The sequence below is a fragment of the Eumetopias jubatus genome, unplaced genomic scaffold (assembly GCF_037043125.1).
Source record: "Eumetopias jubatus isolate StellerSeaLion01/CBP00866 unplaced genomic scaffold, mEumJub1_p1.0 scaffold_3, whole genome shotgun sequence".
Classification (NCBI taxonomy): Eukaryota; Metazoa; Chordata; class Mammalia; order Carnivora; family Otariidae; genus Eumetopias; species Eumetopias jubatus.
This window is the reverse complement of record NW_028274809.1, coordinates 182,268,620-182,285,353: the sequence shown is the minus strand read 5'-3', so window position 1 is coordinate 182,285,353 and position 16,734 is coordinate 182,268,620. Positions and strand designations below refer to the sequence as shown.

The 16,734-nt window shown below is 41.8% G+C and overlaps 1 protein-coding gene across 6 annotated transcripts in view; it reads left to right on the top strand.

Moving 5' to 3' along the window:
- Positions 1 to 16,734, top strand: part of DOCK9 (dedicator of cytokinesis 9) — a 283,314-nt gene that overhangs the window by 229,797 nt on the left and 36,783 nt on the right. For 2 of the 6 annotated variants that reach the window (XM_028112025.2, XM_028112023.2), the window contains exons 38-41: positions 2,346 to 2,389; positions 10,006 to 10,121; positions 15,575 to 15,712; positions 15,826 to 16,008. In XM_028112025.2, the coding sequence (XP_027967826.1) occupies positions 2,346 to 2,389; positions 10,006 to 10,121; positions 15,575 to 15,712; positions 15,826 to 16,008 (481 nt within the window). Of the gene's footprint in view, positions 1 to 1,687; positions 1,825 to 2,345; positions 2,390 to 10,005; positions 10,122 to 15,574; positions 15,713 to 15,825; positions 16,009 to 16,734 lie in introns of all 6 variants that reach the window. The other 4 variants (XM_028112024.2, XM_028112021.2, XM_028112022.2 and 1 more) reach the window with 2 other exon arrangements.

Sequence of the window (16,734 nt, the reverse complement as noted above, 5' to 3'; positions counted from 1 at the left end):
TATCTATAATTCTGTTTTACAGCAATGAAACAGGAAAGAGATTTTTAAGATTATTTGAGTGTGGAGATTTTACTTTTTATGTTAACATTGTTCTTTTCTTGGGATATTTGAGACATTTCCACAATTATGTTTCATGTTCAATAAAAGTTTGTGGGGTTTTTTTTAAAGAGCAAATTTAGAGAGTATATTTTACGCTTTCATCCTATTCGTATTTATTTTTAACTGAAATGCAGTGGCACTTAAAGTTCTCTCATTTTAACTGTCATTTTTTATCGTAACAGTAAATTATACATTTGCACTTTTGAGTACCAAATGCAAGTATATACAAGGTGACCTTATACAGTAACACCTCACACCCTGACTTCATTCCCTCTGACTCTGCCCCATGAAGATGGGCACACAGTGTATTTGTAACCGGAAGGCACTGTGCCTGGCAAGCTTCACAGCCTTCTTGCAGTAACTGTCACCCACAGCACAAGATGGCATTTGGAGAGCGTTGTGCAAAATACAGTGACATGCCGCAGAGTTGAACATGGTGCGTGTGGGAAGCTGAAGATTTCTGCCCAACAAAATATTTTAGAAATGGGTTTTGTGTAACTGTGAACTTAATTTTTTTAATGGCTATAAATTTAATTTTTTTAAAAAAATCTTCTGACTTTATAGGCACCCTGTATATATTTGCATGTAAAAGTGTTCTTCCTTGGGCTGTCCTAAAAATAGATGGGCATAGGAAGGCGGGAGTGGAAGGTGATGTTCCTTGTTATGTGCATTGTGGAAAGATGTGCCCTGCTTTATAGAAAATTCCTGTGGTTTCTGCTCCATGTGACAAAGATCCTGAGCAGGAGTCTGAACGCTGTCGGTGTCTGCCCTCCGTGGCAGTCCAGTCTGATGAATACTGCGTCTTCTCGTTGTGTCCCTCTGAAATCACCCAGCAGCATGTTGCCGGATGATACTCCATGCATGCCCTGTTCTACTCCACACAATAACACAGTGAGGGAGACGGTTGGCTACGGGCCGGGGGACAGGTGTCATTCTAGCACGGGTCTCATTTTTCATCTGCTCTGGTGATGGTACACAGTAGGAAGTTAGCTGTTTGATTGCTAACCCAGATCACTTTTCTATTTTCTTTACTTGACTGCTGACAAGTTTAACAAAGTGTGTGGCTCTTCTCCTTCCTGCCTGGGTAAGAATAAAGGTGTTAAAACCGCCTCATATAATCCCTCTCATTGCATGTTTGTTCTGTTTCTTCCAATGCATTGTTTTCATTAAAAAAAATTTTTTTTTTCTATTTTTTTTTTTTTTTTTTTTTTGCTCTTTAATAACATATATAACCCAAAAAGATTCGTGGTGTTTGGCAGTTGTCAGAACGCTAACCTTTAGCACCACGTCAGACTGATGCTCCAATTTTTAAATAGTAGCATCTCTAAAGTACATTCTAAAACTCAAAAGTTCCCTGCTTTGGCTTGTTTTTTGCTTCTTCGTCATCAGGTGCTTTGCTGTGAACCTGTTAGGAGCTGCCACCTGTGTGTGCGTCTCTGGCTCACCCGGCCCCAGGCAGGCCGCGCTGCTCCTGGTCGGCGTGTGGCCGGTCCCCTTGTGCTGTGTCCTGGCCTCACTAACCCTCCTCGTCTTGCTGCAGTGTAACAAGTCTAACTTTTGCTTCTACCCCATTTCACTCATGTTGCAGGAACCAGGAGGGGTTGGGACCCATAGTTCATGATCGAAAATCTCAGACATTGCCTGTTTCCCGTAACAGAACAGGAATGATGCATGCCAGATTGCAGCAGCTGGGCAGCCTGGATAACTCTCTCACTTTTAACCACAGTAAGTCCCATGACATACCATCGTAACAGCCAGCCATCTCATGTGACATGTCAGAGGGGAGAGCCCCAGGCCGCACCACACCACATCACCAACTTGACTTTTCTTCCAGCTCAGAGCAAGTGGGATGAAGAGCTCATGGCGAAATTCCCTTCTTTGGAGGAGAGTGACACAATGTGGAACATGGTCAGCTACGGCACTAGACCTAAAGTGCTGGACCCTTTGTCCCAACCCCCTCCGTTCAGTATTTTTAACGTAAAGTTTGGTGGGTTTGACAGCCAAACATTCTCTGATATCTTTAATTTACTATTTGGATTTTCCCTGTGCAAGTCCTGAGGACATCTGGGACAGCTTCCTTTCGTTCTTCTGAGCCCATGCATGTAGTTGATCAAGTGTCCACATTCTGACATTCCAGCTTTGAATGTATGTTAATCCTTAAACTGCTGTGAAAACATAAAGCCCATGAATCAATTTGTGAGGGTGTGGAAAAGCCAATAACAAAGTGACTTTTTCTGTGTTTTCAGTGTGAGAAAAATATCAAGTGTGCTTGGAATTTCTGTAGACAATGGTAAGATTTAATCAGGTTGAAGTCTGCTTATGAGGCCGCTTCACTTGCAAACCGAGACCTTTTTGTTCATCTTGCCTTCCTAACTTTGGGGCTTTCTAACTTCACAGTAGAGGTTCTACCAAAAAGTGGGAGCCTATTTTTAATTTACCGTTTTCATATCCCTAGAGGAGACATGGCATCATATACTATTTCTAGAAACTTAAGTGTTTCGTCTCCTTAAAGGTTTCTCAAAGCAGAAAACCTAAAAGTTATCAACCATGCAGTATTTTAAAAAAACTGATGCCATCATTTATAATAAATACCATTTGTTAGTAATGTGTTCTCTGAATTGTTTCATCTTTTCTCCAAGCATAACATAGCTAGTTACTGTCTTATGTAGACAATTTTATTTGTTCTCATTCCGAGTAATGCTTTTAATGTATAATTATTAATATCTTCTCCATCATTTCTAATCATAAGAATGCCATTCACTGTGATCTTCCTATCTTTCTTTATATAGGCTAAGAGTAAAGACAATATTCCCAATGCTTTAAATTGATAATAGTTCAGAGTAAGAAGGCTGAGGCATCGAAATACAGCAGCTATCCACTCTTTCACCCCAACAAAGTTCGATGGAATGGATATAGACTCTCTTGGTAAAAATCTAAGCTTAATTTAGATCAGTGTTATATTTGCCTGCCACACACCGAATTGGTGGCGTTCAAGAGCTAGTGCTGAGTCCTACACTCTGCTGTAGGATGTACGTTCATGATGCATCTCAGGCTACAATACTTGACTTTTCCATATCTTGTCAGGGCTTTTTCTAGCTCTGCAGACAAGGGGTTGAAACAAACAAAACAAGTTTTGTTGTTTTTAGTTGTCATTTCCTATTTAGCAAACAGAAATTAAATTCTCACTGTTCTGCAGGACTTGCCACACTGCCTTTCATAGTTTATAACAGGCACTACCTCACTGTCAGCTGGAATAAATACTTAAACTTTAAAGCACCTGAAAAAAAAAAAAAAACAATCAGCAGACCAAGTCCCCGACTCCAAAGATAATCATTTAGGAAACATAGAAAACAAACAAAAGTAAAACGAATGATCAACACATGAGTGTATAACCTTAATCCACTGAGATAGACCGCAGCTCCTCCCACTGCAAACAGATTTTGCGATGGTGGCTTGAATTGGACGAGAGAGACAGCTGGCTGTGTTTTGCAGCCAAGCACCACATTGCTAACATGGCTGATTCTCATTCTCTCTTCCTGCTACCCACAGAGAGCCCGTCCTTCGTGCCTCTCTCCTCTTTCATCCTGTGATTTTTGCTTCAGTCAGTTTTCAGTGACACCATCCTCAATCACTGTTTCTCCTTCTGCCTTCCCTATAAACAATGTGTAGCTGATTCTTTTAGCCTTCTCCTGTGTTCCTACAATTCCTGCTCATCCCGAATTGGTTCTGGTGTCTCACAGTCCTTGCATCTTCTCCTAGAACTCAGTCTCCATTTACATCTCTAAATCTGATGGGTATCTAGGTGGCTTTAGCCTTTCCCTCTTGTTAGCTTTTTGAGCTCCAAATTGTCAGTTCTCCCAGAAGCCACAGAAAAAGCAGTATATACTGTATGTATACATGTGTATGTGTGTGAGCATGTATACGTATATATACGTACATGATTTCTTTACACCTGTGCCTAGGTATTTTATGGGAAATTTGTAGCCATATATGTCTTTTTTTTAAAGTCCTCTTTAACAATGAATACAGTACCTTCTGTTGGGCCAACCAATATGATGTAAATCCAGTATGTGAGAAATTTGCAGGGTGCCAGAGTCTAAAATTTATTTTGGAATTTATTTTGAATTTATTTTAGAAAAGAATAAAAATAGGAAGAATGCCCCCTCCCCATATACACCACCTGCTTTTTTTTGTTTTGTCTTTTTCTCTGAGGAGAGGCTTTGTCAGGCCTCAGCTTGACCAGCTGGGGGCAGCAGAGGACCGCCAGAAATTTAATCCAGTGGAGGCCAAGTTTCATGCCCCCATTAGCAGATCCATGTAGGTCGTGGGAAAGGACACCATATGCACTTTACATGTAACCATGGCAGGGTCTTATCTTTACTCTTGGATTTTGAAAGGAAATAATGAAAATGATTAATCCCACTGTGGCCAAATAGTCTTCACTATTTCAGAAACACTCAGAGGATAGAGATTCATTATATTTGGGTCATTACCCAGGTACATGAAAAGTAAATGTTTACAACATTAAGACATCGACCTTTTTATTGTAAAGCTCATCCTGTTGTGTATCAACAGAAGCTAGTTGTGTCAAATGGCAAATTGAAAGTGATTGCTGCATGTAGATTATTTTACATAAACCATGCTGTGGGAAGGAAGCTAAGTCAGACATGTTTGCAAGTAAGTAAGTGATACATGTGCAAAACATACAAAATAACAGTTTGCATTTACTTTGCTGTTATGTATTGCTCTAGGAATATATTCATTTGCATGATAGTTCATATTTCCCACTGGTATGATAGGGCGAAAAGCCAGACAAGAGGTAGAAACACTTGAAGAAAACCTGCATTTTGTATTATTTGGTGTAAGAGAGAGTTCAAGGTCATCGGATTAAGTTGCAGAGAATTTGATTTCAGGTCATTATGGAAAAGCATTTTCTAACTGAACTGCCCATTAGCTAGTGTGGGCACTTGGAGCTGGAGGGGTGAAAACAGAGACTGGATGAGGACCCGCTGGGGATATTGTCCAGGTCTCTTAAACATCACACGGGGAGGTAAGGGGTTAGATGAGATGGCTTATAAGACCACATCTAACTCTGCCATTCTTTGACATCTATGAAGTGCAAGCAAGACAGGAGTATCAGTAATAATTAAATTCCCTTACTGTATATAATATTGAATCAACAGGAAGAATGCAGAGAACACATATATCCTTTGAAGTAATATTAATATTTTTTCAGAAGGTTTTTTTTTTTAAGATTTTATTTATTTGAGATAGAGTGAGAGACAGCAAGAGAGAGCACAAGCAAGAGGAGCTGCAGAGGAAGAGGGAGAGGGAGAAGCAGGCCCTCCACTGAGCAGGGAGCCCAACGTGGGGCTCCATCCCAGGACTCTGGGATCATGACCTGAACTGAAGGCAGATGCTTAACGGACTGAGCCACCCAGGTGCCCCTTTTTTCAGAAGGTTTTAAGCATGACAATGTATCTTTTAAAATAGGTAAAAAATCGACTTGGATGCTTTAAAAGTATATACTCAAGACAGTAAATGAAATGTTTGTTCATGAAGCCACTTTTTTTTAATTCTGAGGCAGGTTTCCTTGATTTAGAAATAATATTTTTGCACATTTTCTAGCATTTCTAATATCAGGATATATCTTAGAGTTATAACAGACCTATCTCACATGTTTATCTTGCACATTACATCCAATATGGCAGCCAGTCATTGGTACTTCTTGCAATTGAGGGGGTTTCAGGACTGAGAAGGTCTGGCACAATGCCTTTTTAAAGTCAGGCATGTTTATATTTTTAATATCCTTAAAAAAGGACTTTAAATTACAATGTATGCTTAAACCAAGTGTTTTCACAGTTTGGAATGTATATCCCATACCAGGTACTATTTTCAGACTCAGCTAAACATTAGGTTGAGGTATTCTTCAGAGGAGAGAAAGCAGATGGTGTCACAATTTCCTCAGGTATAAACTCTGGGATTATAGACTCATTCCACAAATCATTTTGAGCATATTTGGTTTTTTGTGTGAATCAGAGGACAGACAGCAAATCACATAATTTTTGCCTTGGAATATTATTCCTTATTCTACTGTCCACCCTTCGCTCATTTGTGAGGAAAATATTCTTAGCAATAAAAGTGGGACGGAGAAGAACAAATAGGTAATGTAGAGGCTGATCTCTCTGATACTTTGCAAAAATATATGCAGTTAGTAAAAGCTGCAGACCATGAATTAATATATCTAGGGGACTAGGTCTTCCACGTTTAGGGACTTCTTTTAGCAAGAAGATTCCTTGTCATTCAGTAGTATTTACTTTTTTCTCATAAAATGTATTATTTTTCTGGATTCATATTATGTGGGTCAGAAGAAAAAATTGACAATAAAAACAAGAATTCTGGTTTCATAAAGGATAAAGGCACCTGTTGCAAAGAAAGTGCCTCCTGTAAGAATATGTATCTAACTTCGAGCCCAAATATCCTCTGACATTTGGAAAAGGCAAGCGTTTGTGTCCCTCCCACCACATCACCTCTGATGGCGTGGCACTGGGGAGGGAGAGACGGTTTACAGATGTGGTCAGTGTTATTCAGTCAAGCTGTTCTAATAACAGGAGTTTATGAAACAGAGTAAGTTAATTAAGTCTAACATAGCACATGACATGGTGGGGGTGGAAATCTCATCCTTGGCCTCTGTGTTTAAAAGATTTGGGGATTTTTTTTTAATTTGGGGATTTTAGAATAAATCATTGATCAGAGTGATAACAAAATGAAAGTTGTGTCAATGTGAGCTGTGAATCCTAAGGATACTGAAGCATTCCATGATGTGTGTGCCAAAGATGGCACATCAAGGGAAGTTCTCCTCCTTTCTCTGATCAGCCTGGCTGAAGATAGTCAGTGCCCTGTGCCTCAAGGCACCACTATTCCATAGGGGAAATCAGTAGGGTTAACACAGCCTTCCTTACTTGCCCCGGTGAGAATCCGCTTAAGCAGCTTCTGACGTTGCTGACCGATATTTTAAGAAATTGTATTTTTTTCTTAAGACCCCTTTTTGGATGTACCAAGTTTGTTTCATTTTTCTGGGTTGGCCTGTAACATGATGACCAATGACTAAAGCCTTTCCTCATGCACAACTTAGCTCCAGGCGTTGAGACAAGCAGTTTCCACGGGAGTATCCCTCCTCGATGAAGTGTCCATGCAGTCTCTACCACTTAGACAACCTCTCCATGCTGCCCGTTTTTTTTAGGGACTTTTTAATAACACTGGCTCAGGAATATTGCTGATTTTTTGAGATAGGAGTTTAAGGAAAAGCAAAATTATAACCAGTTGTGGCTTAAAAGGATCATTTCTTTTATTCTTAGCTGATTCAGACACAGACAGATTTCTATATGAATCTGACTGTTACCCTTAAGGAGATTAAATATACAATGTCAAGACTCATAGGTGGTGTAAGTGCTGAGAGAAATTTTGTCATTGTCATGTTTCCATATGTGTATACATAATTACATAAAAACTTCATTTAGCGTGGCCATTGATTCTGTGTTTTAAAAACAACATATCGCCAAATTCCAGTCCTGAATGGGTCCAGACCTTCAGCCGAAAGTAAATACTGTGGAAATTCTTCAGTGTGTAGGCAATTGCATCTATAATGATCACACCTGCATACACTTAGCCAAGAGGTTACCTAGAAAAAGAAAACTTCAGTTCTTTGCCAAGAAAAATATTAAAATGATCACCAAAACAAGTTCCTTATATGATTTCACCCAGACTATAAAACTTCAGCAGCCCTCAAAGGGTCTTTTTGACCAGTAATTTTGGTTGGCCTAATAAAAGGTGGTGTATCCCCCCCTCCCCCAGTTTGTGATCACTTTAGCCATAATTAACAATCTGTTTTCCTCTTTCACCGTCTCTGAATCTTACCAAACAAACCATGTCGAATGAGGTGATGCCCTAGCTTACAAAGGCAGTGCAATGAAATTAGTACCAAAGTACATCCATCTTTCTTTCTCCGGGAGACTTCTTACCAAAAAAGCAAACATAAAGAGAACTACATGGCACCAGGGTGTTACGGAGCCCCTCTAAAGGTACATCGACTCTGTTGCAGTGTGAAAATCATGCAGTCCACAACCACAAAGCTTCAGAACCACCCTTCTAAAAGCAGAGCAACACTGGATGAAAGCACATGATAGTATTTTTAGCCTATTTTGAGACCAACCTGGCAGCTTGGAAAATCTCTTTTGTAGTCTTTTAAAAATCACTCTAAACTCTGACGTTTATCAAAGTAGGAATAACGTCATGCTAGTTACTTTATTTTGTCCTGATAATAGGTACTGTGATACAGTGACCTGGATAAGGAATTTGGAGTGTAGTTTCTGGGTTTTGTTTCCCATTACTGGCCTCAAGAAAATTCTGTAGGTTTTCTCTACTTCACTTTCCTGATCTTTATAGAAAATGTCCTCCTCTCTGGAGTATAAAGAAAATTACCTACATAGTAAGTGTTGATTTGTTTTTGCTCCTTGGAGTAGGACATTATGTGATGTTTTATTATATTGCCATCTTTCTTTGTCCTCTATATCAGTACTGTAACATCTCTGCATCCCTATATGTATTTCTGCTAATGCGTATCATTTCATGATTTAATATCTCAAATTGTATGTCAAGCTACATTTATGTCGGTACTAAATTGATTTTTACAGCCACGTTATAGAAGATATCAGTTTGTATTTAAATTATGATTTTTCAAGTCCTTTCCTTTTCTTAAACGTTTCTTTCAGACATGTACTGGCTTTCATGCTTTTTGATCAAGCAAGTAGAATACTATTAGCAGTGCAGTCAACTCTTGATTATCACTCGTCATTGTAGCTGATCGTACAGATCTTTATGTTATCGATTCAACACTTAGACACGGCCATCCACCATGTGCCAGGCACTAGTCTAATAACTCCACAGATCTTAACCAATTGAATGCTCACTGCAACCCTTTGAGGTGGATGCTATTATTATCCCCATTCTACAGATAGGGAACTGAGGCATAAAGAGGTCAAATAACTTGCCCAACGTCACACAGCTAGCAAGTGGCTAAGCTGGATTTAGGGACCAGCAGCCTGACCCCCAGCTCATTTTCTTCTTTTTTTTTTCCTTAAAGATTTTATTTATTTATTTGACAGAGAGAGACACAGCGAGAGAGGGAACACAAGCAGGGGGAGTGGGAGAGGGAGAAGCAGGCTTCCCGCGGAGAAGGGAGCCCGATGCGGGGCTCGATCCTGCGGGGCTCGATCCCAGGACCCCGGGATTATGACCTGAGCCGAAGGCAGATGCTTAAGGACTGAGCCACCCAGGCGCCCTCCTCCCCACCGCCCCCCCCCCCACCTCCGGCTCATTTTCTTAACCCCTGTGCTGCTGCGCCGCTGCCTCTGTCTTTGCAGGAAGCTTCAGAAATCTCCACTTCCTTCACCACTCCTCCCATCCTAAGAGCTCAGCCAAGTGGCTCTGTTGATTGGCTCCCGTTCAGGTGCTTTCCTGGCTCTGCTGTTCACTAACTGTGGGACCTAAGACAAGCTGTTTAGCCTTTCTGTGCCTCAGTTTCCTTCTCTGCTTGGAGGGTTTAATAATGTACATACTTCACAGGGCTGCTACGGGAGTAAATGAGCTAATACATGTCAAGTTCATAGAGTTATGGCTGGCACATAGCCAGAACACAATACGTGTTTCCTGCTCTTCTTTCCCTTCCAGAACTGAAAAAGAGTTCTAATTGAACGGACACATTATAAATTACCTACCCCCACCCCACCATTGAAAAAGGGAAATAAGCCTTCTGTAAATAATCAAAAGTTGACTGCGACCATACTGTGCAGCCAGCCTCTTTGTCTGCAGTCACTGGGCAGTAACCTTGTGTTGTAATCCACGCAGGCTACGGCCACTCGGACGCTGACGTTCTTCACCAGTCGCTGCTGGAAGCCAACATCGCTACTGAGGTGTGCCTCACGGCTCTAGACACACTCTCTCTGTTTACACTGGCATTTAAGGTTTGTATTGAACAGCTGGGCATGGTCAGAGCTTTACCTTTTAAATTCATTCTGCTCGTTTAGTGGAACCAGCAAAAGAACTTCCTGGGTTTTTTTTTTATTTCAGCAACTGTTTTTGCCCCTGTAAAGAAACCACACATCCTTAAGATACCTTAATGAAAGCGTTCCATGGTTAATGACTTGAATTCCTTGAAATAAAGTCAAGTTTAGCTGGTCAGGGTGTGCTGCACACTTGCACATGATGGAAACAGTCCCTGGAGGCCGTTAACTCTTGGCCGGAAGAAAGCATCCACCTGGGGAACACGGTTTTCTGTGCCCTTGAGGATGATAAATACAGGAACCCAATCAGACATTTCTGCCCCTACTTAATACAGGAACCCAATCAGACATTTCTGCCCCTACTATCTATGAGAATATCCAAATGTAGCAGCAGTTAAAATTAGCTATTTATATATAGAAGAGCAATAAGTAGAAACACATTCACCTCTTACAATTTAAAAAAAATGTCAGTAGATGAAGTGATAGAAGCATTTCAAGGATAGAAAATAAAAGGTGGTTTCGGTCTTATTTTTAGGTTTCAGCAAGTAATACTCAAGTAGGTGGAAATGGTCTCGCAAGCCATTCACTTGGTTTTAGGAACCTAACACTTCACAGTCTTGCTAATTGATTGCTTCCATTTCCAGTGCAGAAGAAGGAAGTTGAATTAGTGTTGATAATGCTATGAATATTGAAACTGTGTTTCCAAGGGTATTTGAAAAAGATAACTCAAGTCATTTTCTGCTTTACCTTGTCTCTGCTTCTCATAAGGCACATTTCTTTAGTAGGGTAAAAATAGTTACCCTGATATCATGTCACTTTATTAGACGATACCTTTATTCTTCTCAGCAGCCACGCCACTCATGTCCCCCCGAAATGTCATTACCAGGAACCCAGTGGAGGAGAAGGAAATATAGACCCTCATCAAAATGAGTGTGGGGGCAGCCATGTCCTATTCCACGGAGCCTCCACTCTCGTGGCTCTCGGAGTGTGGTCCCCCAGCCGGCAGCGGCTGCAGACCTGGGAGCTTGTTAGAAGTGCACAGACCCGGGGGGAAGATTGAGCTTGAGTGCTGAGGTGATCTCTGTCAAAGTCTACATGCCTGTGTGCAGAAACATTTAAAGCTCAGCACCCCCATGAAAAAGTGGGAAGATGGGCAGATGCTACAGCAGGAAGGGATGTCATGCCCCGCTGCAGGCTTACCTGGCCTACATTACAGGTTCATGAGGCCCACTGGCAAAGCAGCCACTGGGATCTTGCCCTGCAAATAATTTACTCAGCTGAGGCATCCTTTGGAGCATTTCAGAAAAATTATTGCATTGAGTTAGCTGACGTAATTTGAGAAAAATCACCTTCCACAGATAAAGCCCCATCGTGACTGAGTCTCTGAATTGACCACGTCTAGTAAGTTGCCAAAGGTAGCCAAGAAAACACATTCTTTTTTTTTTTTAATAGCTACATGGTACATAATTTTATTTTATTTTTAAATTTTTTATTATGTTAATCACCGTACAGTACATCATTAGTTCTTGATGCAGTGTTCCATGAGTCATTGTTTGTGCGTAACACCCCGTGCTCCACGCAGAACGTGCCCTCTCCAATACCCATCACCAGGCTAACCCATCCCCCCTCCCCTCCGGAACCCTCAGTTCGTTTCTCAGAGTCCATCGTCTCTCGTGGTTCGTCTCCCCCTCGGATCATTCTTCCCTCCTGCTGTCGTCGTCTTCTTTTTTTTTTTTTTTAACATATACTGTATTATTTGTTTCAGAGGCACAGGTCTGTGATTCAACAGTCTTGCACACTTCACAGCGCTCACCATAGCGCATACCCTCCCCAGTGCCTATCACCCAGCCGCCCCAAGAAAACACATTGTTAATGAGAGAAAACGTTTGAAAAGACTTAGGCCCTGCTACTGACTGAGGGCCTTCTGCGCCTCAAACATTAACCTTCACAACAGCCTGCTCTTGCGGATCTTCCTGTCCCCCCATTTTACGGATGAGGAGAGGCTGAGACAGGTCAGAGAATTTGCCCAGGATCCCTGAACACCTGGCCTGCCAAAGCCCTCGTCCTCCACCCACTACGCCGGGGGGCGTGGTGGGGAGGGGGGCGGGGCCGAGAGAAAAGATAAGCTGAGGGATGCCAAGGTAGCTGAATGATCCCATACAGAAAAAAAGAGGAGAATATTACCAAGCACTTACCAGATGCTGGTCCTGTGCTGGATGCTTTCACATGTTCTCTCATTTAATACATAAAAGGGTGTGTTTTGTAAACCAAGGTTGTTACATGCAGAAAAATATGATTCTTCTCTGGTAATTTCACAATGTCTGTGATTAACACAATCCCAAGTCAACCCTGACCTTTAAATAGTTGATAATGTTTTTTAATGTGTTTACAAATTTAACCTGAGAACGTATTTTTAGCAATCCTACCTTGTGCCTTTTCTTGATTTGAGCTGCCTAGTGAGAATCAGTCCGTGACGGTGAGAAGCACTTGGATAATTGGGTACTTCTAGGGAGTTTGTGGTGTGGTTTACACAACCATAAGCCTGGTCTGCAGAGGCACATGACATTAGGTCACCTTAGTGATGGGTAAGCATTTGCAACTGAAACAGCTCTTCTCTGAGGTAGATTCTTAAAGTGCTGTCTAAATAAAACTCAGTGCCATATGCCCAGGAAAGGTACATCTGTCTTACATAGCACGGTTCTAGACATCTCCTTTTGGTACCGAGGGTTTAAATTCGTTTACATCCTATTCCTGGATCTTTAAAAATTATTGATGTTGTGTCTTCATTCTCTGAAAGGCTCATTTGCCCTAGGAGGACGTGTTATAACAGTCAAACCTGCATCCACATCAGACCGTTCCTGAGGTTTATTTATAACCTATGCTCCACCTTGTTGCTAGAGAGAAGTCATGACTTTCGTATTGTCTTAGTGTCTCATTTACTTTCCTGAATGAAATTTTCCTATCCTCACTACAAGTCTACAGGGATAAAAAGTAAAAATGAGGCACACTCTGGTGTTACCTGTGGTGATTTCTGAGTGGAGAAGTGAAGGGTGGTTTTGTTTTTGCTTCCGCCCTCCCACCGTGGACCTTTCTGAATGTTCAAAATTTTTTTACGTTTAGTGTATGTAACTTTCTAATTAGTGAAAAAGAGACAGCAGAGAGGGAGGACAGAAAATTGATTGGAAGATTACAGAAGGCAGCTGGTACATGGGGGTATGTCCAGGGTAACAGGTCCTTTACCCCTTGAAATGAGGGGTTACTTATATCTTAGTGTGAGTGATTTTAACTGCATTCTTGCAGTTAAGTGGGTTTTGGGATCAGAACCCAAGAAGGCTAAATCCTGAAAACAGGAAGCACAACCTTGACCAGAGAGAGTGAGGAAGGAAAATTTAACTCCTGGGGTAAGAACTTGGAGACAGGCCAGTTCCAACAGTAAGACCAGGGCTCCTGGTGATTTTTGTATGCACCATCTCTTCTGGATGTCTCCAGCAGATAGTGCTGAGAGAAGGAAAGCTCACATCCAGATCTGCGCAAACCTTAATCCAGCCATAATTAGGGAGAATGGTGGCCCCTGGGAAAAGTAATGTTCGCAGACAACAAACCATGTAAGCAGTTCCCAAAACACTGGAAACAGCCTTTTTTTTTTCCAGTTGGTGAACAGCTGCTCGGGGTTGAGAATTATATCATATTCAGTTAATTAAGTCCCATTTTCTGCTCATTAAATTGCTTCTCTTTCACATGATGAAATTCAATGCCGTGCCTCAGTATTCATGTTATAAAGATCCCTGTGAATTCCAGGTGTCTTACCAGCTGTGAATTCATCTGTGAATCACTGGACTTAAGAAAACAAAACTTATTCCTTCAGTAAAATTGTTCTCCAAAGTAAGAGGAGGTAAATCTTAACACTAATATTCTAGCCATACTTGGCTATTTAACAATTTACTTGGCCATAAGCTGTCTCCAGTCATTTGGCACAATTGTAAGATTAGTTTGAGATACTGGCCTCCTGACCTTTTTTTATTATAATCATCTTTGCCTACTTGTGCAGAATGCAGACGTGTGCCGTCTCCCAAACACACACATCTTTGTGCGTAGTTGAAGGTGTAGCTCTGTAGTGTCCCACACGTTTAGACACAATGGCTGCATGCTGCCTTCTAGCTCGGCAACCAGGTTTACAAGGCATTCGGTTAGTATGAATTTACTGCTGGTGTGAGAAAATCTGGCAGGACGGTGAGAAGTATGAACTGTTGGCCCTCTTGTTTTGCTTTGTTGAGTAAAACCCATGACCTGTTAAAATCCTGCTAGCCAACACTTAGTGAGCCAGACCCAAGTACGCATCAAATGCTTTCTGTACTTCACTCGCATATTTGCAGTGGCTGTGCAAGGTCAGTTCTAGGGTCGCCATTTTACAGACGAGAATAGTAAGATTCAGTTTACTTGTGCAGATGATAAATGGTGCCTGATCAAAACCTGTACGTTTCCCACCTTACCAAACTTGTCTGGTTATTCATTGCTTAACAGAGTGCCTGAGAAGCCTGGAAAAAACAAACTTAATTTTATCTTTTTATTTTCTTAAAAGATTTCACTTATTTATCTGAGAGAGCGAGAGCAGGAGCAGGGGAAGAAGCAGAGGGAGAAGCAGACTCCCTGCTGAGCAGGGAGCCTGATGTGGAACTCGATCCCAGGACCCTGGGATCCTGACCTGAGCCAAAGGCAACGCTTAACCAGCTGAGCCACCCAGGCCCCCCACAAACTTACTTTTTGAGGGCCTTACTTCACATACCTCGCTTCAATATTTTTCCCAGCCCGTTAATCAGCTGACACCTGTAAGGGCACTTCTTTGTTGGAATTTAAGGTATCACAAAGATTACTTCTGAATTGGTTGCTGGTATACAGTAAAAGTAAATAAATAAAGAGAAGCCAAATCAGTACTGAGGAACACTTGTCTTTCGAGCCATGTTATGGTTTGCTAGGAAGTTTTATGATTAGTCCCTCCCTTAATAGGAAAAAGCAAGGGGCACCTGGGTGGCTCAGTCGGTTAAGCATCCAACTCTTGATTTTGGCTCAGGTCATGACCTCTGGGTCGTGGGATCGAGCCCCGAGTTGGGCTCCACGCCCAGCATGGAGTCTGCTTCTCCCTCTGCCCCTCCTCCCACTCGTGCTTGCTTCTCTCTCTTAAATAAATAAATAAACTCTTTGGAGAAAAAAAAAAAACTCTCCAAAACAGGAACTTAGTTACAGGTTTATTCGTACTACATGAGGATTCTGTGCTTTCCCGGAGATTTATGGCAGTGTTTAAATTCTAAGTTGTCTTAGTACCTGGGACATTTAACCTTTGAGTCTGAAAATTGTATGCAACCTAGTAGGGGTGTCTGGTGTGTCTCACTAACCAAGCTGTCCTTGTGTGTTCTCAGAACCAGCTCCTGGCTGACCATGGACATAATCCTCTCATGAAAAAAGTTTTTGACGTCTACCTGTGTTTTCTTCAAAAACATCAGTCTGAAACAGCTTTAAAAAATGTCTTCACTGCCTTAAGGTCATTCATTTATAAGGTAAGCTGCTTCCTCGGGGGAAGCCCTTGTTGATGATCATCCTGTCTGCTTTGCACCTGGAGTTGAAGGGCTCACTGATCTCCACCTGCCCTTGCTCTCTGGCATTCACCTAGTTCCCCTCGACATTCTACGAAGGGAGGGCTGACATGTGTGCAGCTCTGTGCTACGAGATCCTCAAGTGCTGCAACTCGAAGCTGAGCTCCATCAGAACTGAGGCCTCCCAGCTGCTGTACTTCCTCATGAGGAACAACTTCGACTACACTGGAAAGAAGTCCTTCGTCCGCACACATTTGCAGGTGCGTGTAGGTTCAGTCTCCAGCGCAGTTGTGTTCTGTGGGATTCTGTGTTAGCAGGAAGACTTCGTCTCATTTACCTGTTTACCTCAGTGTACGTAGGGCAACATCTGGCCTTGAGACGGAAAACTGGGAAGTCACATTTACTGGTTTGGTTTATTTCATTCTCTACATTGTAAGATTTGGGCCCGAAGTGCATTTCTTTTGGTAAATTGACTTTTAAATATTGACTCAGTATCGGACTGACTGAAATTCCATTGAATCACCATCTACTAGAATCTGCGTGAGGGTGCCTCATAGCAAACATCTTAGGTAAAACACAGAAAGTCCAAAATGGTTCTTTAAAAAAAAAAAAAATTCTATTTATTTACTTGAGAGAGAGTGAGCACAGAGGGAGAAGCAGATTCCCTGCTGAGCAGAGAGCCCAATGCAGGGCCGATCCCAGGACCCCAAGGTCACGACCTGAGCCGAAGGCAGACTCTTAACCGACCGAGCCACCCAGGCGCCCCAAAGTGGTTCTTTTCTGTCTTCCATCTACTGACACACCTGCAATCTCTCCAGAGTCAAAATGTCCCAAATGCTCTGCTCTGGGAACCATGCAAGATGTGGAAAAGTCTTATGTGTTTTTGTAGGCTCTCTTTTTCTGTAAACTCATGTAGGAGTGCCTTCTCCATCTCTGTGTTTATTCCTCTTTTGAACAAATACTTGCTGTTTGCAAACTATGTGCTA